Source organism: Echeneis naucrates, chromosome 3 (genome assembly GCF_900963305.1).
Source record: "Echeneis naucrates chromosome 3, fEcheNa1.1, whole genome shotgun sequence".
NCBI classification, from domain to species: domain Eukaryota; kingdom Metazoa; phylum Chordata; class Actinopteri; order Carangiformes; family Echeneidae; genus Echeneis; species Echeneis naucrates.
Genome location: NC_042513.1, coordinates 9,199,885 through 9,226,920, shown reverse-complemented (window position 1 = coordinate 9,226,920; position 27,036 = coordinate 9,199,885). Strand labels below are relative to the sequence as shown.

At 40.7% G+C, this 27,036-nt stretch overlaps 1 protein-coding gene across 1 annotated transcript; it reads right to left on the bottom strand.

Moving 5' to 3' along the window:
• acsf3 (acyl-CoA synthetase family member 3) lies at positions 1-27,036 on the bottom strand. Its single transcript, XM_029498306.1, has 10 exons — positions 27,008-27,036; positions 25,616-26,393; positions 21,894-22,049; positions 18,553-18,707; positions 17,833-17,978; positions 14,751-14,848; positions 14,445-14,571; positions 5,141-5,275; positions 3,600-3,711; positions 1-1,461 (listed from the first exon to the last, which is right to left on the bottom strand). The coding sequence occupies exons 2-10, from the start codon at positions 26,327-26,329 to the stop codon at positions 1,347-1,349; spliced, it is 1,758 nt and encodes a 585-aa protein (XP_029354166.1). The 5' UTR covers positions 26,330-26,393; positions 27,008-27,036; the 3' UTR covers positions 1-1,346.

Genomic DNA, 27,036 nt, shown 5'->3' with positions numbered 1-27,036 from the left:
TTCAGACAAACATTTCGAGTGTATCAGAGTGTGTACAGTGCCGAGAAACGAATATTAACCATGTTTACTCAATACCTCCTTCTCTACCAACACATTGTGTTGTATTTTGTTTTGTTTAGTTTTTTACCGAGGGTGTAATTCAATATGATTCATGATTATGAACACACCAAAAATTTGTCGTTCTCTGATCACACTAGATATGCACCAGCAAAAAGTGAAAGTATCAATAAGAGAAATGAAAGTTTACCATGAGGTTTCAGTGTTATTACAGGAACAGTTGAGCGCGTAGCTCAGGGTACGTGGTTATGAGGTTATTTATCAGGAACCGAGGCAGACTCCACTAGCTGGTTCCTGTCTGATTATGGCAGATAGACCCAATCTGAGTGCAGACACTTCATGAATAAGTATAGTGTCTTTGAGTTCTGTCCTTCAATCTAACTGAATACAGCATGTATACTGTTTCCCAGGTAATGGATGAACGGCACAAATTCGAATGAATTAAAAAAAAAAAAAAAAAAGAGACAAAATGTTTTCTAAAATACTTTTGATTTAGGTTATTTGTTTTCCAAGAGCTGTCTTACTATCATTAAGTTATTTCAATGTTTCAGTGGCTGTGTGTCACATAAGGTTCTGTGCCAGTGTTACTACATGAAGCTTCTAAATATATTCCTTCATAGTTTGGATTTGAACTGCCATTTGGTGCTATCAAAAGATTTTTACTCTTGACTAATTCATGTTGTGCTATTAATTGATCTGTTTCATAGTGCCTAAAATTTTTTAACCTTGAAAGCGTTTATTTCCAAGCCTGTCTTATACAGTAACTGATAAAGAATCCATCCATTATCTACACAACTTATCCGTCTGTGTTGCCAGGGATTGGAACACACCCAAGCTTACATTGTGTGAGGGCGGGACCCTGGACAGGTCATCAGTCAGGGGTTCAGGGCAGACACACAACCATTCACACTCGTGTCAGTAATTAACCTACGGGTGCATGTCTCCATACTGTGGGAGGGACAACCTGGAGAGAACCTGCACAGACACAGGGAGAACATACAACCTCCACAGAGAGAGGCCCAAAGACCTTTCGTGTTGTCGAGCAACATTGCCAAACATAAAGAGCACTCTGAATAATTAGCATTAAATTGATTGACAGAATCCCTTCATAGCATTTTCTGTAGCTGTGATTGAGTTACCGTGTCATTTTCCAAGTTGGTCATCTCTCCACTACTTTGTATTCCCTCCGTCAACCAGTCTGTGATGTTTACTAGATCTAGGGACCAGCTGGAATCGCCAAGGAAGTGACCAGGAGCCTGCGTGTCGTTATAAATATTAAAGTGGTGCCTTCATGGGAAGAAGAGCTGCAGGAGGTCCTTCTTGTTGACCTTGCCCATCTGATTCCTGGGCATCTCATCCACCAGCACCAGGCCCGTGGGTATGGTGTAGGGGGGCATATGTTCCCTGCAATAAACACCGGTGTTAATAAAGTGATGACAGAATGACGCAGAAAGACACACATAACGCTGATAGATGCACAAATGTACTGAATGTACTTGTGCACACGTGTAACAGCAAAAACAGAAAACAACTGCAAAACAAAGTCGAGCCCTGTGGCAGAGTAGTCGAGATAAGGAAAGAAATGTCCTTCATACACTCTGCAGCTCTCCTCCCTAATACCCCCAATTCGCCTTCCAGACACAGACAATTCCCTTCGTACAAAACAATATAATCACTGTGAGATGAAATAAAAAAACAAATAATAAAAAACAGAAGGCTGGGATAATTAAAAGTGCTTTATTTTTTCAGTTTTTAGTGTATGGTTGTTACATCATGTTTCGAAGCCTGGAGCTTTTTTATTATCTTCTTACTAAGTTTGTTTGTTTGTGTGTATGTGTATGTCCTTGTGTGCATATTTGTGGTGCAAGTGAGCATAATGAGTCATACTGCTGCTATCAAACACCACTTTCAGCAGATGTCTCTGTCTCTCTGACTCAGAGAGGTAAGTGTGAGTGAGTATTTGTGCATACATACACGTCTGTGTAATAGGGCTTCGCTCGTGTCACCAGTTTCTCCAGGGCAGTGTGTGCGAGTGTGCGTGTCCAAGGCAGCACGGGGCGCAGAGGCTGTGATAGAGATTCAGACTGACAGCTGAAGCCAGGGCACTGAAGAGTGAGCATCCATCTACTTGTTTATGTCTCATTTTATCTCCCACTCTCTCCTCTACATCCTGGCCTCAGCAGTGGGCTGTGTGCTGGCACTGCCTGTCCGCTGGCAGCGCTCATGGCTGGAAACACGGCGTGTGTTTTTAAGTGTGCATTTGTGTGTGTGATCCCTGGTAACAGGGAGCAATAGCAATCCACCATGCTAGACCAGCAGACCACAGCAGTAGGATCTAACACCTACACACCATATGGAGCTCAAAGCACACACAAACACTCACTCACACACACACACAAACACTCACTCACACACACACACACACACACAGAAAATAGCACGGCCCCCACTCAAAAAATTTACTTGTACAGAATTGAGAAATGTGAATAAATAGCAATGGCGAGGATATTAAAGAGGAAAGAACAGGAAGAATAGGGTGAAATGCAGCACGAGAATTAGTGAGGGAGTGTGGAAGACATGGGTAATTGCAAAGTTGAGGACTGCATGTCACCGGCAACTGTGAGCGCAGAAGACAAAGCTTCCCGTAACAATCATTTGTTCGCTCTCCCCACATCTTTTTTTTTTTTCATCTCCTGTCCTTGCTTCAGCTCCCCTCATTAGTCCATCTCTGGCCTCTCTTTTTCTCTCATCCTTTCCTATTGATCTGAAGACTTCAGGGCCAGTCACTGAGGATGCGTTTACTGAACTGCTGGGAGAGTTGCAGAGTCCACGAGAAGGGAAGTCATTTGTTTAGCACGGCACTGACAAATAAAAGCCGTGAAAATTGTCTCCTTGAATCACCGTTGTTAGATGGGATCAGTGCTCCTTTTCAGCACTGAGATATCATGCTCTTTTTATGTTTTGCTTTTGTGACTCCAGGATGATGGATTTGTCGGAAGTTATTCAGGTCACAGGCTCCACTGGTGGTACTTTCTGTCTACCTGCTGCTGTAAAGCACTTTTAAGGGTGGCAGGTGGTCCAGTGGTTACTTTACCCAAACTGGTCGTTCAGGCCAAAAACAGCTCTGCGAGGGGCTATATTGGTGGGGGCATGTTGTTTTAGGTACTTGTAAGATGAAATATAATACAGGAAGGCCAGCTCAGAGTAATACCTCCATTAGTAGTATGACTTATTAGACACTAAAACACTGCACTGTTGTTTATAACATTAGGAAAAAGACTTTTTAAAAGCCTAAAAAAATTATCACAGCATCCATAAATTTGTGCTCCATCTTGTCAGTTGCAAAACAGTATAATTAAAATGTTCTCATTACAAAGTCCAAGCAATTATCAATCCTACCTCTAACAGATAAATGAACTTGGGCGTTTTAACTGGCACACATTGAGCCTGGCTGGATGACGTTACATTTGGTCGAGACATCAGTTGCAAAATTGCATCAGTTATAATCCTTTAAAAGAGGATTGAGCTGAAGGTCACAGTACCTTGCCCAGGTCTTCAACTCTGGCAGCGTCATGCTCTGCCCCTTCTTTAGCTGAACCACCGCAACCACTTTCTGACCCCAAATGGCATCTGGTGCCCCAATGACAGCCACATCTGGAGAGATAACACCACACAAAATTGAGACTGTGTTGCACAGCGATTAGTAATTAGAACATTTTTCTCATTTTTCTTTGTTTTTTGTTGTTGTTGTACCCACTTTGGGCCCCATACTGCTTTCTGTGTATATATGCTGCCCCTGCGTTTCATCTTCAAAAAATATGATATCTCATTCCATTGTTTTGCAGATGATGTGCAAATTTGTTTGCTGATTAAAACAAATAATACATACTCTCTGCAACCCCTCTGTTAGAGATCTAAAAAATTGATTGGATTGGATCTTTCTGTGCTTCAATGAAAATAAATTATAACCAAAGTTATTGTGTTTGGTTGTTCTGATCAGCTGGATGGAAATGCTGCCACTCTTGGCCCTTTAGGATCATACATTCAACCATTTGTTAATCATGTGGGTGTTTTTCAACAGTACATTTAAATTCCGCAAAAAAATTAGCTCTGTTGTCATAACCAGCTTTTTCCAGCTGAGGCTTAGGGCCAAAGTCAAGCCATATCTGTCTTGTGTCATACATGCTCTCATAACAATTTGGCTGGACTATTGTAACTCTCTTTATGTGGGTTTGGACCAGTCACTACACTAACTGCATCACTCTGTCAATTGGTGCTGCTCCGCTTTTAACTAAAACTAGAGAAAATGAGAACATCATGTTTTGTTCTCACTTCACTGGCTTCCTGTCCACTTCAGGATTGACTTAAAGATTTTATTGTTTGTTTTTAAGGTTTCAAATGGCACAGCACCTCCATGTTGATGTGAGCTTTTACGCATCCACACCTGTCAGTGTTATTAGGTCATCCTCAGATATTGCTGGACATCCCTAGATTAAAAAATAGAGGTGACCAAGCCTTTTCTGTGACTGCTGCTTACCTTATGCATGCAAATAAAAGCTGCTGCGACCGTTGAATCTTACTACTCTATTAAAGATGTACTTTTTTTCCTTTGGCTTTTGATGTGAGGTGATCTTTGATATTTTGATTTCACATATTGTTTTCTTATGTGTGTTTGCCGTGTATTTTGTAAGTTCCTTTGCTTGTGAAGCACTTTGGTCAACTCTGGTGATAAATAAATTTGACTTTGACCTTAAAACACTGACCAGAGTTATCTTTAATTAAATAGAGGCCACATTAAAGGCCACATTAAATGTAGCCTTAATAGTACTTTATGTAACAGAACACTATCTATTCTTGTTTGCGTGTCTAAGATCATTGTTTTGCTGCAATGTCTGCATACTGTAGAAAAAACAACCACAGTTTTATAACATTAACCAACGTTGGTATGTAAATTCCTGAACACCTTAACCTCATTTAAATTAACAGACTGTGATACACAACAGCTGAACAGCTGAACTGCAGAACTATGAAAGGTAAATTACTGCCCTCACGCTTACATACTACATATGAGCAGCGGTCTTACCCATGATGTCTGCATGAGCCAGTAAGTGACGCTCCACCTCGAGTGCACTGATCTTGTAGCCACCACTCTTGATGATGTCGACGCTGGTGCGACCCAGAATCCAATAAACACCATCTTTATAGGTCGCCGTGTCACCTAAACCAAGTACAAAGACACACAAGGAAGTCATGAGTGAGAAAACTTCCAGGTATATTTTAATGATTATTATTTTCATTTATTAGGTTGCCCGAGGATGTAGCTCAGTGGTAGAATGCTTTGCATGCAGAAGCCCCAGGTTCAAACCCAAGCCACAACACAAACCAGTGGTAGGCTTGTGCTGGTACCAAGCCCGGATAAATAGGGAGGGTTGCGACAGGAAAGAAACCTGGCATAAGAACTGTGGCCAAACTTTTTTTTTTTTTTTTTTTTTTTTTCAATGATTACTTTGTTAAGAAGTGGGCAGCACAGCAGCATAGTTGTTAGCGCTGTCGCCCTACAGTGAGAAGGTCATGGGTTCAGTTCCCAGCCTGGGGCCTTTCTGCATGTTTGCATGTTCTCCCTGTGCCTCCGTGGGTTTCCTCCAGGTACTCCAGTTTCCCCCCACTGGCCAAAGACATCATGTTTGGGTTAACTGGTGACTCTAAACTCTGTGACTCTACGTGACTCTGTCCGTAGGTCTGAGTGAGCGTGTGAGTGGTTGTTGGTCTCTGTCTGCCTCTGTGTGTTGGCCCTGTGATGGACTGGTGACCTGTCCAGGGATTACCCCGCCCTCACCCAGTGCGAGCTGGGATTGGCTCCAGCAGCCCCCTGCGCGGAAAAGCGGAAGAAGCTGGCTGAATGAAAGGTTGGAAATAGATAAACTGATTTAAAAGAAGGAATTCATTAGTATGTTTTAGTCAGGAGAAAATATCAATTGTAGCACATTGTTTTGATATTCAACTACACACATACGTCCTACTATGTAAAGCACATTCTAAGCTAAAACAGCATGACTAACTTCAAATGGTCATGAATGGTGTCTTTCAGCAGTAACTATCACAGTTCTACAGTTTAACAGGTTTTTTTTTTTTAATTCCATCTTCATGACACGAGGAAAGAAATATCAGAAAAGTAGAAGTGGTTGAATAAAGGATATGCATGTGTGTATGTGTGTGCGCATGCAAGTAGATGGATGAGACTTACGCACGCACGCACGCACGCACGCACGCACGCACGCACGCACGCACGCACGCACGCACGCACGCACGCACACACACACACACACACACACACACACACACACACACACACACACACACACACACACACACACGGGTGTCTTGGGGACAGGTGTTGGGGAGAATGAGTACAGTACGTGGGACGAGGAGCTCAGCTGGGCCTTGGAATGACAAGCAGAAGAAATGGGTCAGTATGGATGAGTGGAAAGAGACAGAGGGAGAGAAAAATGGACTTAGGATGGGAGAGAAGAAGAAGTGGGAACAGGAAGGTGTCCTTTTGTATTACAGGTGGGACCGAGGAGAGAATGGATGTGTGTCTGGCCTCTTGGGGTTCAGGTTGGAGGGCTGAACAAAGGCAGAGTAAAGAGATCAGTAAAGCTCAGGGACAGACGCTGGGGCAGAAGCTCCTTCACAACTGGGGACAACACATCTGTTCTATATCTAAAAGTCTGTCTCAAGGTGTTTACATTTCAAACGTTTAAACAGACACAGCGAGTTTTAAGTTTGCAGGCTAACTGCCACTTCCCAATGTCCCCTACCATTATACAAATGTTATGCAAAACATGCTGTTTTCGGTTGGAAGGTGTTCAGGGAATAGTCTGATTGTTAATGGGTTAAATGAGGAAATTGATGCCACTCTAATATTTCTTGCTGTCAACTGTCCTTCCTGGGTGTAACCTTGCTGGCACATTTCCACCAGTTTAACCTGGACCTGTCTACAGACAACACAGTAGGAGTGTATGGAAGCCTGAAATATGGAATCAATCAAAGAAACCAACTGGGCCTGCTGAAGCTGAAATCAACATGAGGCATTACAGGAGACGTATTATATTTTGATTGTAGTCTGTCTTTACTGCCACCTTCTGCCTGTCCTCTGCTCCATCATTGAATCTTATTTGTTTTCTCTCTTAGCCGGGTATCCTTCCATTTTTTCAGCTTCTCTTACTCCAGTGTTAGACAAACATACCCAACTGCAGGATTTTTTTTATTTATTTATTTTTTGTATCTTTGCCCTCTGTATTTTTCTCAGAACGTTGGGAGCATCTCTCATAACGTCTCATGTTTCCATCTCTCCACCTATCTTCCTGTCTCCCCTTCCCCCTCTTGCCTCTTTGCCTCAGCATCAATAGAGGGCCCATCTGTTCCCATACATCACGCACTTCATTTCAGTTTATTAGCTGGGATAAATCATAAATATTTCATTATACATCACGGGCGGCTGTCGCCTGCACACCGACAATTTATCACCGCTGCCCTCTCTGCCGGCTTGCCAATGCGGCTATAAGCTTTCCAGTCTATTAAACAAGATTGATACAGTGTGTAAATTTAGATATTGGGAATTTCTTCACAGACCACTGCTCCGCACTGATAGGCCATGGCAACAGAGGAGGAGAGGGAGGATGGAGAGAGGGGGAGAGAGTGGAGGGGGGAGTAACAGAGCTTGGTTTGCTGTTAACACCACTAACAGGGTAGTTCTCCTCCTCTTTTGGATTGGACATAAAACAAACAAAAAAAAAAAAAAAGAAAAAAGAAAAAACTGAAATAACTTGGTTAATGTAATTCTCTCATCTCATCTCAAGTATTTACGAGGAACGAGAACGCTTACATGGACATTATTAACCTGCCCTAAGTGTGCGTATTCACAAGCTGAAATGACTAAAAACACCATAATATCCATTAATTTGACTGCAAATGTTTAGGCATGGAGTAAAGATAGGACAATAATGAAAGAATGTCTGATAAAAGTGTTTAAAAGAAACACTTTCACTTGAGTTAAATTTCAAGTACAGGATTCTGACCTTGTCTCTTTGAGAGGAAGAAAATAATGCATAGAACAGCATATTTGGAGAGAGGCACAAGTGGGAATAGTGATTGGAGAACACAGACTGATAAAAGAGGAAAGACAGGCGGGAGAGAGATAGGTGGGAACTGTGTTACTAGGACACACACACACACACACACACACACACACACACACACACACACACACACACACACACACACACACACAGTGTATATATACATAGAGACATGGATACATACAAAAACTACTTCAGGCATCAGAGACTCTCTGCCATTATGTGTTATGGCATTGGAGGCAGATATGGCCGAATGGCTTTCTTAATTAAAACGATAAGAGAACCTAATTGCACTGGGCTTTCATCTCATTCTGGGACATTAAAGAAAGTGAAGGCAAACAGTGTGGAAAAAAAATAAAAACAAATCAAGACTTCAACTGAGGATGGAGGGCAGAGAAAACTTCTCTAATGTGTTTCTGAAAACAAGAAAATGACATGAGTTGGTTCTGCAGAAAATCTTTTTGTCACTATAATTGACATGGCAGAAAAATTATTATTATTATTTTCTTTTTACATTTTTTCCATTCATGTGACCGCACACACAACTGCAAACCTTTAATTATAATTTCATTCCAAGGAATAAGTCAGCCCAACCACTTTTCAGTGAAATGCTATGAATTGCTTTCTGTGAAATGGGTTATGTGCTAAAACTCTTACAAAATTGATTGGTTTTCATTTATGCTGTGATATTTTTTTATTTATTATTAAAGAAATCCACATTGACGGCAACATTTTTTATGATAAACCAACAAGATATATTGAACAAAGTGGAGCAAAAAAGGAATTCTTACTTTTCTGCTGGGACAATTGTGAATTTAAAAGCATAATTTATCATTAAATGTTTCATTCCCATACAGCAAAAAACATTTGCAGAACATTTAACTTAACTGCACAGTAAAGTAAAATTAAATCGACTTAAAGATGTATCTCAATACATTTAAAGGTCACATTTTTCTATTTTTCTTATCTACACATCTACATTTGGTTTCAAGTACCAAAGATCATCTCAGTTTAATTTGACATCTTCTCTCTGGAGTTCTTATTAGGAGGTCGTGGAGCTGAGACTGAGTGATCAAATAAAGAAATATTTACACAAATTTCCGGCACACCAAATCCTCCAAGGTTGGATGGCAGTCTCGATTGTGCTGGGCTCGTGCATTGGTTCAGAGGAGTTATGAAAGTCCTTGCCCTTTGTTTAAAACACTTTCAGAGAAATATTATAACACAGACCTGCTTCAAATTCCAAAAAGATAAGAAATTTTCATCTAATGTAAACTAGGACTTTTAACACAAGTGTAAGTGTATTATTACAAGACCACGTGTGTCGTACCTCGGATGGAGCTTAGATTTACCCCTGTAGAGTCAGGTAAAATCCTCCTGGTTGCACCAGGCTGCGGGTGCTTAAACCATTAAACAAACTCTTTGTCTCTCTTGCTGAGCACCCACTCAGCAAACACTCAGAGCTGGCAGGGAAGCAGCACAGGGGGCTCCACAGTCCCAGTACCATGTCATTTCAGAAAATGTGAACTATGATTTCATAAGATTTAAAAGATGCTGGGTGCTGTCAATGTCTTGCCCTCATCATTAATTGCCAACATGCTGGTTAGGTTCTAATGCAGGCAGCGATTCAGATTCTGGACAGAGTTCTTCTTTGGTAAAAAGCGTGAAAGAGTAGGGCCAAAGATGACATAACACAAAGGCCAACAGCACAAAAACAATTCAGCCTGTTGCCAGTACCATTGCTGCTGGAAGTATTAGGAAAGAGAGAAGAAACTAAAAATGCAAAAGAAATCATTTGGACTTTCCAGCCCTAAAACACAGTTCAACTATCACTGCAATGGTTAAAATAAGTGCCACATGAGTGTTTGTAATCGAATGTGATTGGAGTCTAACCTTGGTTTAAGTACTGCGTGCTTGTTTTTGTGTGTGCACTCCACTCAATGCAGGAGATGCCGCATGAAAGTGCACACTCAGAGATAAAATGAGAACTGCCCACATTCACTTTATGGTCTTATTCTGGCTTTCACTTTCTAAACACGCAATCCAGACTCCAAGAAATAAACAAAAAGCTAATTCATCCAACCAAGGTTTCTTTGCTTTCCTGAGAGAAATAATGAATCAGCATTATCAGTCAATGTTAAGTACTAACATATCAAAAGAATCAAAACTCACTATTGACAATAACCAGAGGGAAATGAAGATATTTTGACCTGACCACTCACAGCTCTTTTGGCAGTGCCATAATTCCTACTGGCAATTACTATATTTACATTTTAAAGTAACTACACTCAACTAAATATTATGTAGACCACATGTCTGCGCACACACAATAGCATGGCAATATAAAACTTTGTACAACTGAACATCTTTAACTAAAAATTCAAATGTTTTCCGTCAGAAAAGTTGACATTTCATAAACACTCTTTGTCTGATATTCTGTGTTTATGCATGCCTCTGCACTTGCGTCACTGAAGTGTCTAAAGTAAGCCTGCTTCTCCTCTGTGAGAAGGTAAAAGTGGTGTCACAGTCTTTCATCGCATTCAGCATAACCTCAACTCTTACACTGTGGGTTAAAGCTGAGTGCCCTCCACCGCCGTGGAGAGGAAAGCCTTATCTGAAAAAAGATGACAGAGGTCTGCATGTGAGTCGTGCCTCTTCTCAGAGCGACTGTTAACACTTAGCATATATGAATATTAATGTTCCACATTAAAGCCCACGATGCCTAGATAGAAGAGTTAATGAGGATAAATAACAGACAGCCAAGCAGTGAAATCTCAGCTCTGACATTATTTATCATCCTTAACTTTTGTCACCGCTCCTTTTTAGTAATTAATATCATACAAGAAAGCTCTTTGCACTTGGATGAGTGATCTAATTTGTTTAATATAATGCAATTAAAGGAGCGTGTATTGCTTTATGTTAATGCTAGTGATTGTATTTCTTGCTGGGCTGCCTCTCCACAAGCAGATAACAAGCTGAACTTGAGGATTGATGTCTGTCTCAGATCTGACATGTTCATGAAGAATATCACTTAAATGTTGTTTACATGGTCCCTACTCTGCACTGAATCACACAAATCTCTTTGTCACCCATCAGCTCCAGAACACAGCCATCAAAGATGAAGTCTGACTATGAGCAGGGCTTGGGACCCAAGGGCTACTTCAGAGGGTTCCTTGGGTTTCCCAGAAAAAGGGAAATAATTCATTTTGATAATTCAGTTTATTAGTAACATAAGTGGTGCAAGAGGGAGCACTGAAGGAGAAGGTGAGAGCCCCTTATATGACACTAGAGAAAATGCCTCTGGTCAGATTAGAATTATCGATTCTAACTCTCACGCTCTCTCTCCATCTCTCACCCTCCACTCTTCTCTGGCCACCTTCACCTCTTCACCTACTCTTTTGTCATTCTAATTTATTACTTTCATTTTCTTTGCAGACTACATTATCATCATCATTTTATGTCAGTTTGTCTATTACTAGCCAGACATTTTCATTTGCAAGGATTTTAAACCTGTATTTTTATTCAAGCCCCGTGCAGTTATGCTGGCGGAGCTAACAACAAGCTGTTTTTAGGTTATGAATGTACTGTAGTAGGCTAAAGTGAATCTATGTGTATATTTGGATAACAGAGGGGGGGTGACTTTCTGCAACAGTAACTGTATCTTCATTCAACCACTTATGCTTATGTTTGACTTGTTTGTCTAAGGTGTGAGTTTACACACTGGAGAAATGTAAACAAGTAAATAAAGTAAATAAAAGTAAATAAAGTAAAAAAGTGAAATAGAAAAATACGCCAGAATAATTGGATTTTGAAATTTTCGGTTAGGGTTAACTACAGGTAAGGCTACAGGTCAGCTTCCTAAAAAGAGATAAACTAAATGCTGCACTAACATCATGTTTCCGCATTCTCCTTCAGTTGTGGTTACTCTTAATAACATTATCTTAATAAGCTCTCTTCTTCTGTTGCTGTAATGACACCTGGCAGAACTTGATATGTCTTGTTCCTAACATTGGAATGAGAGACTTTAATTGTTTTAAACTATTACATTATTTTGAGCTTTTAAGCTTTGTAATTAACTGTATATTACTAATGCGCACTTGTTGCATCTTACACTAACCCTCTTCAGTCATAGATCAGTATCCAGCAGATCACAATAAAGCATCAGGAAAGTTTATAAATACAGGGTTAGCCTGTTCTCTTAACTCCTGCGTCACAGTTAAAATGTTGACAGTGCACTCAAGTCATAGGTTTCTTTGATAAATGGTAGGTCAACCTTCTATCCTGAGCCAAGTCTCTTAGGCTGCATTCAAATCCTGCCCACTACACTTAAACTGGAACACGGGGGGTTTCAGTCTGGATGTAAATGGTGCTTAGCAGGCACTATTCAGCACTTCACTGTGGTCAGGTTAGTGAATGTCTGAGAGCTTGTGGATGCCTCGCTGTCATTAAGTTAAACATTCACAATTTATTGAAGAGGTTAACGCACATCACTTTGACAACCCGTGACCCATCTTAGCCGGATCCCTGAAAAGCCATCTAATATTCATCATCTTTCTTTTTTCTCCCTGACCTGTACTATGTAGAAAAACTGTCACAAAAAAGGTATGTAGGAAGGGGGCAAGAGATCATTGAGGAGTTAGCAAGTCAGGGATGGAGTGTGTGAATGTGAAACAGGGAGCAGGTGTGAGGGTAAAAAAGCTTAGAGTAAGAACCTAAGAGGTGGTTTAGACACAAAACTAACTTCATCTAACACCCTCTGATTCCTTGTAAAGTGAATTGTTGGTTGATGAAGTATTTATTTTATCCAATCATTACTTTTATCAATTCAGATTAAGATGCAGATGGTTCTTTTAATGATAATCTTAATGTTCCACAACAAAGCAGGCAGTAATTTAACAATATCACAGGTTTATAGTATTATAGTATGAGGCCTCAGTACTAATGATCTGAAGAAACCCGCCAGTTACATGAATCGGTTCAAATGTTTTCCTGATGCAGCAAGTACTTAGCTTCGCTTAGCATAAAGACTGAAAAGAGGGGAAAAACCATTCACCAACAAGCAAACTGCAGGAAGGATTTGTTGCAGGAGTGTTACATTAGTTTTAGCTAGGTGTTCCGGATAAACTGACAACTCCATGTGTGAGTTTAATTTAGCATCAGGGAATATAGTCAGGTGTGTGGCAAGGAATATGTTTGATAGCTTCCTATAATGCACTCCAGTGTGTGTGTGTGTGTTTGTGTGTGTGTGTTGCTGGAGGGACTGGTCTGTGGGGAGCTGATTGCACGGGCTCTCATTATGTGGCCAGTGGATGTAATGGAGTGTGACAGCAGCGTGCTGTGCTCTGGATCTCTGTCCTTCCAGCCTGCAAAGCCAATTAAACACAGTCTGCCCTGCTCTCCCACTGCTTCGTCCTGCTTCGCTCGCCACTCACTCCTTCCTTACTGCTATTCCTCCACAACCAACACTATCAGCTCCCCATCCACCTTAGATATCCCCCGCTCACTCTGGGGCCTTAAGTGCCGCCCTTTGTATCTGACGCTTTCTAACCCCCATACCACCACATCGCAAGCTCAGTTCTTAAAGCTCTTTCCTCAATCTTTTGCTTCTGGCTTGTATTTCCTGTCGTCTACATAACAATTCATAGTTTGAATTGCTTCTCAGCCTCAGCTTCACCCGTACCAGCCTAACACCTGTCTACCAGTGGCTTTGCAGTGAAGCAGGGCTCCTGGGGTGGGTGGTGGGGGGGCAGAGAGGGAAGTGCTAGGCTGCTGCACATACACTGAAGGCAGGGAGAGACGGAGGGAAAGAGCAAGAGAGCAATATTTGGTTCCTCAAGACTCAGAGCAGTCATAACCACTTAGGAGGAAAAATGTCCTGCAGCATGAAAAACACACAAAGTCCATTTATCACTCCCTCATAGTCCCCCAAAACGTGTGCATGTACACACATACTCTACACATTTCCTCAATTTGTGTGTGTTGGTGCCTGCTTGACAGACTTTTTTAAGTGTCTAAAATCAAGCCCTGAAAGTGCTGTCTGCAGCACAGATGAAAAAAAATCTTTTGACATCTTTCCTCCTCCTGTGAATCCCTCAGACAGCACCACTCATGTAAATGCAATTAGTGGCAGAATTTACTTCCTCTAAGGGAATGTGTGTGAATGTGTGTGTGCATGAATGGTACTGACGTGCGAGTTAAGAAAAATGGTTGGAGGAGGAGGAGAAGAAGAAGACGAGGAGACTTAGGTACCTGTTTTGAACCACCCATCATCGTTGAAAGACGCTCTGGTCTCTTGAGGTTTGTTCCAATATTCCTTAAAGACGGATGGACCCCGAACCAGGAGCTCGCCCTCTTTCCCTTCCAGGCCTGGACATACCTGGGGCATATTCACACAGGGAATGGTTTCAAGTACGGTTTATTTCTAGTTCCAACATCTTTGGCCACTATCTGCATTCTTGCTTGTTGAAGCTTTTGAAACTAAAACACAACTGGATTCAGTTTTTTTTCTGCTGCCTGTATACAAGTCAATTTGTAACCTATTCCTTTAGTAATTACCCAAGTGTCTCTGTGATTGCCCTTGACAATGGGGGTGTTGGTTGTGTTATTCATGACAATTCGAACTTCCACGCTTGGGAGTGGTGAACCCACAGCCCCTGTGAACAAATCAAGCACAAGTACACACAGGAATCACATGAGCACACAGGGGAGGTAACTTCAGAGCAAGATGGGATCGTTTGCGTCAATTTTTTCACAAGTTAAACACTTCTACTGAGAGTAACCAGCATAGTAATCAACATCAGCCATCAGTGCAGGTTTGCTGAGCTTGTGAAACATTGTAGATCAAAATCCAATTGTCAACACAATGCAGATTGGTTTGGCGGTGATAGGGATTTCCAGAGAAACACCTGATGTAGCCATTTCTAGCAACATCGACTGACCACCAAACGAGATAGTTGAATCTGGTTGTTTGTCTTAGACTCTTAAAAACATTGACATTGACCTGCATCATCTATGGCATGATGTCAACCCCAAATCCACAACCCCACCCTCTGTCTCTGTGCAGCAGATTTCAGTGAGTAGCTCCCACTACTTTTAGCTTTTTTGATTGCAGAGGAGCGGCATAAAAAAATGTGGTTTTATGTATGCTCTACTCTAACGTTGAAATGAAACTATTAGTAAGAAATGTTAAAGTTCTGTGCAACAAATTGAAAACGTACCTACATATACGTCTCCCTTGGTATGTTCTCCCGAGTTAATTATCACGTGTGCAAAAGTGATACACAAAGATGGGCTCAGTGGTTTCCGTGTGTGTGAGTGTTGTGTAAGAGAGTGTGTATGTCTGTCTTAAGTCTATTATGCCATTTCACAGATCACTGCTCTCCAAATGAAGAGCAGGTCAGGTTCCAATTAAAGTCTGTTTCTCTCACTTCATATTGATCTAATCCACTTCAGTCTTGATTGGCAATGTCCATCACATGCCCTCCGTCATTTTCACTCAGCGCAGCTCAGAAAGCCAGCTGACCATAAAAGTAGACTGTTAAACTGTTATTTGATGGACAAACAGGACAGCAAAAAAGCTTGAGTCAGGGGGATACACAAGCTGAATATTTATTATTATACATTTTCCTCTAATATGCTGAAAAGACTTCAATATAAAATGAAAAATGATTCAATGATTCAGCAAGATAGAGCGTAATTTTGAAGAGTAGCAGGCAGTTTATAAATAGTGCATACTGGGTGGAAACGGTCTATGTGCTGTTGAGCAAGAAAGACAAAGGTTTGCACTGAAGTTACTCTTCCAAGAAGTTAATGAAAGATTACATCATGTTTGAGCTTCAAAATGACGTTGGAAAGATGGCATCTATAGAAAGACTTTGGATGCTTCTGTGATATCAGTTAAATTTTAGGAATTCAAATATGACCTTGAGAGTCGCACTGTTGTTCGTCTGGGATACTCCACAAGTGTAGAACATCTGACCAGTGAGGTTATTAATAAAACTATGATCAAAATGTTGTTATATAAAAGCTGAGCTTTCTCCAATATAGTTGGTGGATGACACACACACACACACACACACAAAAAAATCTGTTTGTGTGAGAGAGGGAGAGAGGGCGACTCCACTCCACTACTCTTCTGAGAGAGTTTCCTGCGGTTGCTATTGATCCATTTTAACCTACTGAAAGACAAGACAGGAACACACTGACTCAAACAGCCACAAGCTGATGCCTGCATACACTTACACCTAGATACAAACACACAAACATATACACATCTTCCACAAGTCTCTGTGTTGTGATGGAAACATCAATAGAACCACAGACCTCTTAAAGCCATCCTTAATAATCACCTGAGAGGAATCAAACAAAGCCTGTTCAGTTTATTCCGAACATTAGCTGACAAGCAAACAAAACAATACCCCAACAAAAACAGCATCACAGGATTACCTGATCCACTTGCAAGCTAATTAGCATTGCCTGTAAGAGGAAGAGTTGGCTGGGGAACGGGAAGGGAAGCAGAAGGTTGGGAGTGAGAGGAAGGAAGGAGGACAGGAAAAGACAAGAGAAGAACGCAACCACCACCAGAATGACCTAATTTTCAGACTGTGCCTTTGATATTGAATGCGTGATGGAGGTGTATTTGGGATTATGGGGTTTTACCTGACATCACACCAGAGAAAACTGACAAAAATCAAGGCACATCACATGAAACAAGAGCACTGAATTAAATTGGCGAAGGTGGTAGAACAACATCAGAGATGCTTAAAGTCACTGAGTGCAATGTCAGAAAAACAGTTACTTTAGTCAAAATCGTAAAATAGTACAAGAGAGCTTAACCAATATTTGTACATTTTCTTTCAAGAAATATGCCCTTGAAGTCTGTCAAGACACTACACTACATATTGAAATATAAAGTGGTCATTTTTATCATATTTGTCACTATTGTAACAGTGTCAAAGTCCCAACAAATGAACAAAACCACACCTAATGGAATATGCTACTTTCAATGACTCCGAACTATGATGGCAGTAAAATTAAAAGGCAGAAAGCCTTTTTCAATCTAATTTATTTCAATGAAAGCCTCAAGCTCTGCCTAAAACCATACGCTGCCCATATTTCCTGGACAGAGACTGTCCAGAACATATATTATGTGTTATCATGTAGAAGAACTCGCTGATCACTTGTTTGTTTGCTTGTAGCAAATTTTGGCTAAACACCTAGAAAATCTATCCAACTGCGTGACTACCAACCGATACAAAATTCCAGTGTTAAGCTTCACTGAAACAGTAATGACAATGATGCCGGATAGCACAACAACTAAATCAGCTGCATTTCAATAATATGAGAACCTTGTTCCAGCATTTGTGAACAAAAGTTTTGGTATTAGTATGCTTATTATCAGATAACAAGCTTTCCTTTCCTGGCTTTATTACCTGATACTGATCAATGTCTTTTTACGTTGTAACCTCACCATGTTTGTTTTGGAACAAGACATAGACCCACATTTATTTTCAACCTTGTTAGGGTTGTTTGTGAATTATATTATTGTCTTATCACTTTGAAACACAGTTGGTTTGAGTATGACCTTAAACTGTGCTTTTACTTGGTTGCATATAAATGTACAGCAAAACCTGAGTACCTGGGATCCGTGAGCCCTTGAGAGGGTTGGACAGTGCCATCCCAATTTCAGTCATGCCATAGCGTTCCAGCAGTGTGTGTCCTGTTATTTCCTCCCAGCGCTGCAGAGTGGGAAGGGGAAGAGCAGCCGAGCCCGAAACCATTAACCTGAAGATAGAGAGGGCAAGACATAAGGGAAACACTCCAGGCTCCAAATAAGTCATTTATGATGCCATAAAAACTTTGTAAAACATGTACATTTTAAGTCCATTACAACTGGGAATAGGCAGTGTCCTGCCCATTAGGAAACTTTTTTGTACATGCCCAATATACATCAGGTGTTCACATGTAAGGTGTTTGAGACTCATTGCAGAGGGAATTTCATCTTTTCTTCTAGGCTGAAAACTCCATGAAAAAAATATGAGGCAGTCACTAACTTAGATAAACCTCAGACATCAAAAATGTATACTGTAAAATGATGAATGACATACATAACATAAGTCTTTGAACCTCTGCAGAAGACAGTGCCTTCTTATGCAAGACAGTTTTGAGGATGGTGGTAAAGAGCTCTGTCTGACACCGAGATGTTGAGTCAGGCTGAGAGAACCACAGCATGTGATTCATATCATTTTCATACTCAATGTTTATTTGTCACCAGTCTAGAATATACACACAGATACATCTGCACACTAATACATCTAAGCATGTTTAAGCTGTCTGTCATTGAACCAGCAGCTTGTACCTGATCCTTTCTTTGCAAACCGCTTTAACAAAGTCCTTGACATGAGGCTGTGTGAAGTGCTGATCATAGTACTGGATCAGCTTCGAGTAGACAGTTGGCACAGCCATGAACACATTGACCACAGGAGCCTTGGAGCTCAAGAGCATCTCCCACACCTGTGATGAAGAGAGAGAGGAGCATTACAGGAAGCAGGACATAGGATAATGAAAGCAGAAAAGAAAGCAGTTTATGTAATGATGTGGCCATGCCAACAAACTTATTGCATCCAGATTCCATCATTCGAGTATTTGAGAGAAAAAGTGATTTTTTTTTTTTCCTCCTTTTATTTGATGTAAATGGCAGAGTAAAGTCCAGACAGAAGCCTTGTATTAAATCTGTCAAAAAGACAAGGGAAAAAAAAAAAGTCTGGACTTGTAAAGGTCAGTGGGAGGAAAAGAGCAGGCTGTGGGCCAGTTAAAAGGTGACTTCTGACAAATGTGCCTTTTGACTGACCACAGAAGGAGTCACTCTGCTTCAGACTCATATGGAGGCTTCTTTGATGGACACGACCATACATCGTTAATGACATTAAATATAAAAGTACTATTCAAATACCACATAAACTCCCTTGATCAAAGACAAAGGCATTTTACACATGCTGCCCCACCCAGTCCACATCATCACGCAGGCACGCATGCACACTACTCTGAATACATTGCAGTAGATGATGGGAGGTTGGGATGACAGCATGAACCAAGTGAAGGTGAACGACAGCTTCTCCAGCTCCACTCTAACCCTCAGAGACAAAGGCTCCTCCCCAGCTGTCTCCCCTCTTCTCTCAGTCTACTTATCCTCATGTCTTCTTTCATTCTACATCCTTTTCCCAAATGCTTCTTTTTCATTCTCCACATCCAACTCTAACCCGACATCTTCCTTCCTCACCTCTTCCCTTTGTGCCCTATCTCACATTCACTTACCTTGTCTCTCCATTTCCTAATTTCCTGCTTCGCTGCCTCTGCAGTTGCCCTCTTTCCTACCCTCTCTTTCTGTTGCTGTTACGCACGCGCACATGCACACACACACACACACACACACACGCACACGCACACGCGCGCGCACACACACACACACACACACACACACGCACACGCACACGCACACGCGCACACACACACACACACACACACAAATACCCACACACAGAAAGATGCAGTCTCTGCCATAATTTTTAACTATAATACTGCCACATCATTCTTAATCTGCCAGAAATTTCTAAACTCGTCCTTCCGCTTCTTCTTTGAGTCACCTTGTCGTACCCTCTACTAATCTATTATCTACTCACTTCTCTTTCAATCAGCCAAAAAGCTTCAAATAAACTACTATACAAAGTCTGAAATAAAAGTGTGTTGCTTCAGACTCAACAGTGTGCTCATATCCTAATGTTATTTCTTACAATAACATTACTAGACAATGCAAGACTTGCAGGTTTTCACAGTCCACTTATACACATAGAAATGAAATAAAACTCGACGCATAGAGAAGGATTATTAACTGAGCGTGCCCTGACCATTCTGGGTGGTGTCTATCAAGTGCAGTGGAGCGCTTCCATCAAGTCCAGTCTGGAGGGGAGAGGAAGGCAATTTATGCCTGTCAAAGAGTTGGCCTCCACCTAGGGGACAGGATGTGGTGAGAGCCCAAAGCCATGGCCTGCATCCTAAATAACTCTGGTAGCAGCAAAGCCCTGCATTTGGCATGAACTCCAACATATCCAATGCCAATTCTTCATGAAAACCTTGACATCGTAAATATCAATGGCTCTGTAACTCTGAGAGTCAACAACTGTCTGGTATCAAACGTTGGCATAAAATCTCAGTCAGACCTTTAATTTAAATATTTATACTTTAATCAGCTGTTTCCTTTGATCAGCTTTGATAATTTTTTGCACAGTAGCATATGGTTTATCCTTCAAGGAAGATGAGTCTTTACCAAACTTTGTACCAAAATATTTCAAGAGATAAGCTGTCAGACCTGCACTATAAGAAAAGTGAGAGAATCGTCAAAGCCAATGAACTCCATGCACTGGGGGACCACAAATTCATCAAACAGTAGCTGAGATATATTTTCAGAAATATTCACAGAGATACTCGTGCTGTATAGAAAATGCCATCTATAAAGCTTAGACATTTGATATGTGCCTGCAAGTCTTACCTAACCTAAACATTCTGCAGCTTAATTTTACTTATTAAAATGCTTTTTCTAATCCACCCTCTGAATTAATATCTCAACATTGTCTGTTGTTGTTGAGATGTTGATGTTGCTTAAGTTTTTCTTTTGTATTGAATGAAAAATGTAACCATGCATAATCAAAATAGGAATAGCTTGTATTCAATGGGGGAAATCAAAAAACAAAATTGGGTGAGGAAAGAGTATCTGCCCCTGTCAGTTGGCAACAGTACACTTGAAATGGACATATCTGTAATTTACTGGATCACAATTACAGCACTGAAAATTTCTTCCCCTATCTCTAGGCAAAATCAGTAAAAATCAATGCCGGCCTCTGCTGCCTCGGCTACCCTTCAGAGATCTTAGGGGAGAAAAGAGACAGACTATTGATCATTTCATCAATGTACTGTAACTTCAGGAGGAGGAGAATAAAGGCTTTTTTTCTGAGGGTGAAAAAGGGGGTTTTGTGGTTTGGTATGCAAGGTCAAGGATAACAGCTGAATACTGATGACTATCATAGTGTTACAATGCCCGTGTTGACAGATACACATGTCCTTTTAAGAGCTTTCTTTTCACGTCTACTTTCTCTACTATTAAGCTGTGGAGCCTCTGACATACAAAGACACACACACATTGGAAATAATGTGCACTCACACATATATATACACACACACTTTGCAACCCATCTTCCCCTCCCTTTCCAGGGCCAAATAAGCACTATCATCCTTCAATGTCAGCTCATCGATTGCTCTGCTGCTTAAGCCCTTGCCGTGAGTCGGCATTGGTCAGATACAAAGCCACACAGGGCAATTCATCACTGAGCCCCAAACACTTAATTTGACAGGCAGTGCAGGAGAAGGAAGAGGAGGAGAGACTACCAAAGGAGAGATGGAGACGAGATGAAGCGACGAGAAATGAGGGAAGAAGAAAAGTGGAAAGGGAAACACTCGTAGAGAAAGAGGGAATGATGTGTAAAGAGCTGAAGATTTTCTTCAACCAAGCAGTACTTTGTGCATTCAAGACGTCTAACTTTAACATACTCAGCCTGACTGTCACTCACCGAACTGCTTCTCATGTTCAGGGGGATTAATGAATGGTGAACTGGGACAGGAAAAAGGCAGAGAAAGTGTAGTCCTAACCTTGTGGGGCTGGAATTGAGGAAGTATGATGCAGGTGGCGCCCACACAGAGGGGACACAGCAGCTTGTTAACGATGCCGTGCACGTGATGTAGAGGCAAGGTGTGGAGGATGACGTCTTCTCTGGTCCACTCCCACTCTGAAACCAGACACTGGACCTGATGGGGGGGTGGGAGGGGTGGAGAGTCAGTCATATCACCCTCCAAATAAATCATCTCAACCAGCCCCCACTGTCAGAAACATGATGACCTCACTTATGTTGCCATTTAAACATACCAAGTACAGAATGGATTCTTGTGGCTTATTTGAATTCTCTGCCGAGGTATTAGTGTACTCTGGTGATATGTATTTTATTGTTTGTAATTGCATAGCAATTTCAGTGGTTTATGGATCAGTATAATAAAGTTAGATATTGAATCTTGACCCGTGGGGAGCTGAATATGAGCTAAAGTTACTCCTAAAGTCATGTGTGATTTTGTCGGCTCGGATCCTGCTGTATTCACATCTCAATTAGTCATTTCCTGGTTATGTCCCTTTCCCTACGGACATTAAAATTATAATGGTCTACTATTGCTCCTAAACTCTGTCTGTTGAACAATTAATTTCACTCTACATGATATGTAAAGTGAACACAGATCATATTTAGCAAAGAACAAAAAAATCTAATGTTTGACTCTCATGTTTTGAATAGTAGATTTCTGCTGTGACTGTAGCTGCTCGGAAATAGAGTATCTCAGCATGCTACAAGCAACATCCAGCATGTTTTCATTTCTTAGCAAGAATAAAAGAAAAGTCCCAAGCAAACATTAAAAAGGCTCAGAAATCCAACACAGATCACCAAAAATTGTTTGGTACCACTGTTTTCTGGCATTTTCACTGCATAAGATTTTCTTATTTATAACACTTAAGAAGCTGCTGCAATTATTCAATGCCAAATTATAGATCTTGTGTAACTGCCCAAGTACTAAATTTTAAGTGGTGCTTGATTGCTGGATTATTTTTAATATATATTAGAAACTATATACAGAACCTTTAGGAGATTATAAAAGTTTCATTTCAAGGCAAGCATAGTGAGTTGTACACTGTAGCTCAAAACAACTAAACTAACTTTCAATTTAGCTTTGTGTAGTTGTGACATTACAAAAGAAGGCATGTGAAATGTAATTTGTAAACAAAGTAAAATGTAAGCTGAAGACACTATCTTTGTAAAGTAGCTTGCAGAATCAACTTCACTTCACCTTACGTCCAAATAAACACAATGAATAATAACCTTGGTCTGTTGCTGTGAATCTTCATCTTTGCGCTTTAGAATGTAAATGCAAAGCAGATATAAATTTTTGACTCACTTGAATCTCCAGTTACAAATTCTCTAAGAATATGCATTCGAAAACACATCAATCACCAGGTCTTGAAGGTCATTGTAGGGTTGTTTGTTTTTTTTTTCTTTTTAACTGATGTAACTGCAGTGTATGATCACTCAGGTGGTATTCAAGACAAAATGTTGGCACTTTTACTCAGCCCCCGTCATCTTGCCAGAGTTCAGGTCATAGTTCCTGCCACTGTTTACTGTGATAGCGCGGTTCACTGCTCATATTCTATTGAGACTAAGAGGGGCCATCTTTATCCTCCACAGTTGGCACACACAAGGCCTTATCAGAAAGGATGAAGACAAAAACACGATCCTATATAATCCGGTCAAAACACAGTTCTAACTAAAGATGAGTGAAGGAGGTAAAGGACAAGACAGATAATAATTTGATAAGCTTGTAGCAATTTATAATAATGGTACAGATTAGCCTTGTTTGGGTAAGGAACAGAAGAGTATTGCAGCCATGTGCTGCCAATCTGGGAGAATGTAGGCTCTACAAATCCAGACAGACATCACTCTCCAGCTCTTTAGATTCCAACCACAGGAATGTTAAATTCATATCATGTGCAAAACACTCCACAGGTACAGGGCATCGCAATATTAAGATTGGAGATCCAGTATGTAAGCTTTTCATTTTTGTACTCTCAAAATCTTACAATGTTCTCTGGCCCCATGAGGAATTTCAGCTCCTTAAACGGATGCAAAGTATATTCACATACACATTGTCATGAACATCAAAAGCTACAAACATGTAAATGAACAACACATTGTCATTAAGCTTAATGTTGGCAGCAAATGTATTTTCTTTTCGAGTGTGTTCATTCATTCGCATTAACCTTGCAGTGTACCTTTCCAAAGAGTCTGACAACCTGATGTTGTTGCCGTCCAGGAAAACAGACAGACTCATTTAATCAATCACTCACTCTCTCAATTACTTCCCCAGGCCAACTAGAGGCAAATGAAGCTCTGCTGTCTTTCAGAGTGATTTGATTTTCCACACTATTGGACATGTAGGTCAATTTCCTGTAAAAATATACAGGAGAATCCTCTAAAGCTCTTTAATGATATTAATGAGTAATTATTTAGAAACCAAGTCTGGAACAAAAGAGGAATGATGCTGCTTGGGGTGTCTGATGTGGGTTGCATATCTAAACATGCATAGAAATCCATCTGCCTTTATTTAATAGCTTTGTGGAGCTTGTCCGTAGTCACTTCTTAATACTGTCCTGCTCTTGGGAATATCTTGTAGAAATACTTAACACAAGCAAGCCCTGACTCTAGAGTTCAAAATCCACTTTTAGAAACTGGTACTTGCATTTTTTGTCGGTATGAATAAAATTGACCAGGACATTTATGCATTCTGCCAGTTGTTTGAGAAAGATGCTGGAAAATATATAGATATTACACTGATGACTTTTCTCAATTCAGTCCATGAAATGTGGCTTGTTGATAATTTAAAACTAGGTAATAATACTGTATGGGTAAATTTATAGTAATGTGGCAATTCTCCAAGGGGGTCTGATATTTAGGGTCAAATCATTGTACCTTTTTGGAGATTATTCCTTGTAGGTGCATTAATGAAAATATTTGATATCTGATGATAAGTATCTCTGACCAAAAAGCATAATATACAAAGGCCATGTTTATTGAAGCCAAACCAGAAACATGGGCAGAATGAAAAAGAGTGCATAAACTTTCATTTTTGTAGATATTGCACTCACTATCAGTCACTGATATCTTCATGTCCCTCAAGAACCGATTGACTTACATAAACTGAGCAGTTTACTTTACCATTTTCTAATCCATCTCTCAGTGTTCGCTTGTCAGCAATGTAATGGAGATAATCTTTCTGAACAGCTTCAATCATAGTTTTTTCTCTGTTTTGGGATCCGTTGACATACATAGTTATTGGTATACATCAGCTTGGCCAACTTGTTCTACAGCTAATATACATTTTTGCGTACAAAGCGAGTAAAGTATGTTAAAAGTATGTTATATTTTGTGAAATTATATAAAAAAAAAAATTAAAGTTTAATAGACTTTATTTAAGTGTTTCCCTAATATTTAAAATGCTAAATATTGAATGCAGAATAATACTATTATATATACTAATATATAACATTACTATCATAATTAAAAAATACATTTGGAGAACAGACAATGCTTATTATTATTATTTAGCCAATGGCCCTTTGGTCCAGCAGTAACTCTGCACCCCATCTCATGCTTAGTCATGACCTTTTTCAGTGAAAGTAAGCATCTATTTTTAATCAGAGTAGGAGCTGATGAGTATGACCTCTACGAGTTGAAATTTCCCATTCCCATTGCAATTATGGTTTAAAAGACAACACTAACCATGGCTTGGATGGAGCTGTGTGTATGTAGCACTCCCTTGGGTCTCCCTGTGGTACCACTGGTGTAGATGATCATAGCTGGTCGATCGGCCCAATCTGTGATGGGTACCTCCTTCTCCTGGGTGTCTGTCCCAGCTAAAGTCCCCAGGTCAGAGGTAGGAGGTAGTGTCAGGTACGGTAGCCCCAGCTTCAGTGCCAGCGGCTTGAGGGACTCGGCATAGGGATGACCAAACACCAGCAGTGAACTCTGGGAGTCAGCGATTACATACTCTAATTCTGTCTGAGGATGTTTTTGATAGAGAGGAACTGCCGTTCCACCACTCATCCAAGCTGCCCACTGTGCCACTGTATAAGAAGCATCATTAGCACACAGGAAGGAGATCCGCTTTCCATCAAGACCCCCAAAGCTCGAGTTGAGAATGTCGCTGATTCTACCTGCAAGACCTAGACTGCTCCGATACAGCTGCTTATAACTATGGCTGCCACTGCTGTCAATGATAGCGAGCTTATCTCCAAATGCTGGAGCCCTAACAAACACCGGATCCTGTTTTATCCTGGACGATGGGGTTGCAGTCCACCTGTGAGCCCTTCTGTGAACCACACCTCCCAGCAGCCACTGCCCAGGCTCTGATGGGACACACGACCTGTGCAGAGTGACTTTCCAGTGTGTCCACTTAAGAGAGCGGCTGGCAGCAGAAACAAGCTTTGAAAGCATGTTTGAAAATCAGATGTTCACACCCTCCAGTCTGAACCTCAACATGGCATCGTCCTGATAGTCTCTGTACACACAAGGGAAATAGTGTATGAGTTAAACTCCACAAAACAGTACGTCAAAGAGCTTTCCCTCACTTTCATTCAGCCAACACTGCAGGAACCCAAACTCACTGCGAGCCACTAACAGGCGCAGATTTCCCTCCAAATACTAAACATGGCTGGCAGAAGACGCGACAGAGCAAACCATTTAAAGATGTCAACTTAAATAATAATAATAATAATAATAATAATAATAATAATGTTATTCCAGAAATAAAGCTGGCTGTTTACGTACTCCTTTCATATTATCTGGGGTAAAAAGCATTTGTTAACTCATATTGTAAATATGATATGAAACAATGAAAGGAGTGGTGATAACTGATGTGACATCAATCAGCACAACTGTCAGCACCCAGATAAATAAACACAAATAAACAAACTAAACACAGTGCTCCTTCGGTCAGACTGTATAAACCTCACGGTGACCAGGACATTTGGCTTTATTTATCAGGGCGGACTAAAACTAAAATACAGCTCATTGTCCTTTTTACAGTGAAAACTGTTTTACACCGATTTCTAAAAGTAAAACAATGCCTGGCTCCTCTACACATGCAGTCCTCACAATTCATTTTCCTCTCACCTAAAACAGACAGCCGTCCTTCTTCGCGG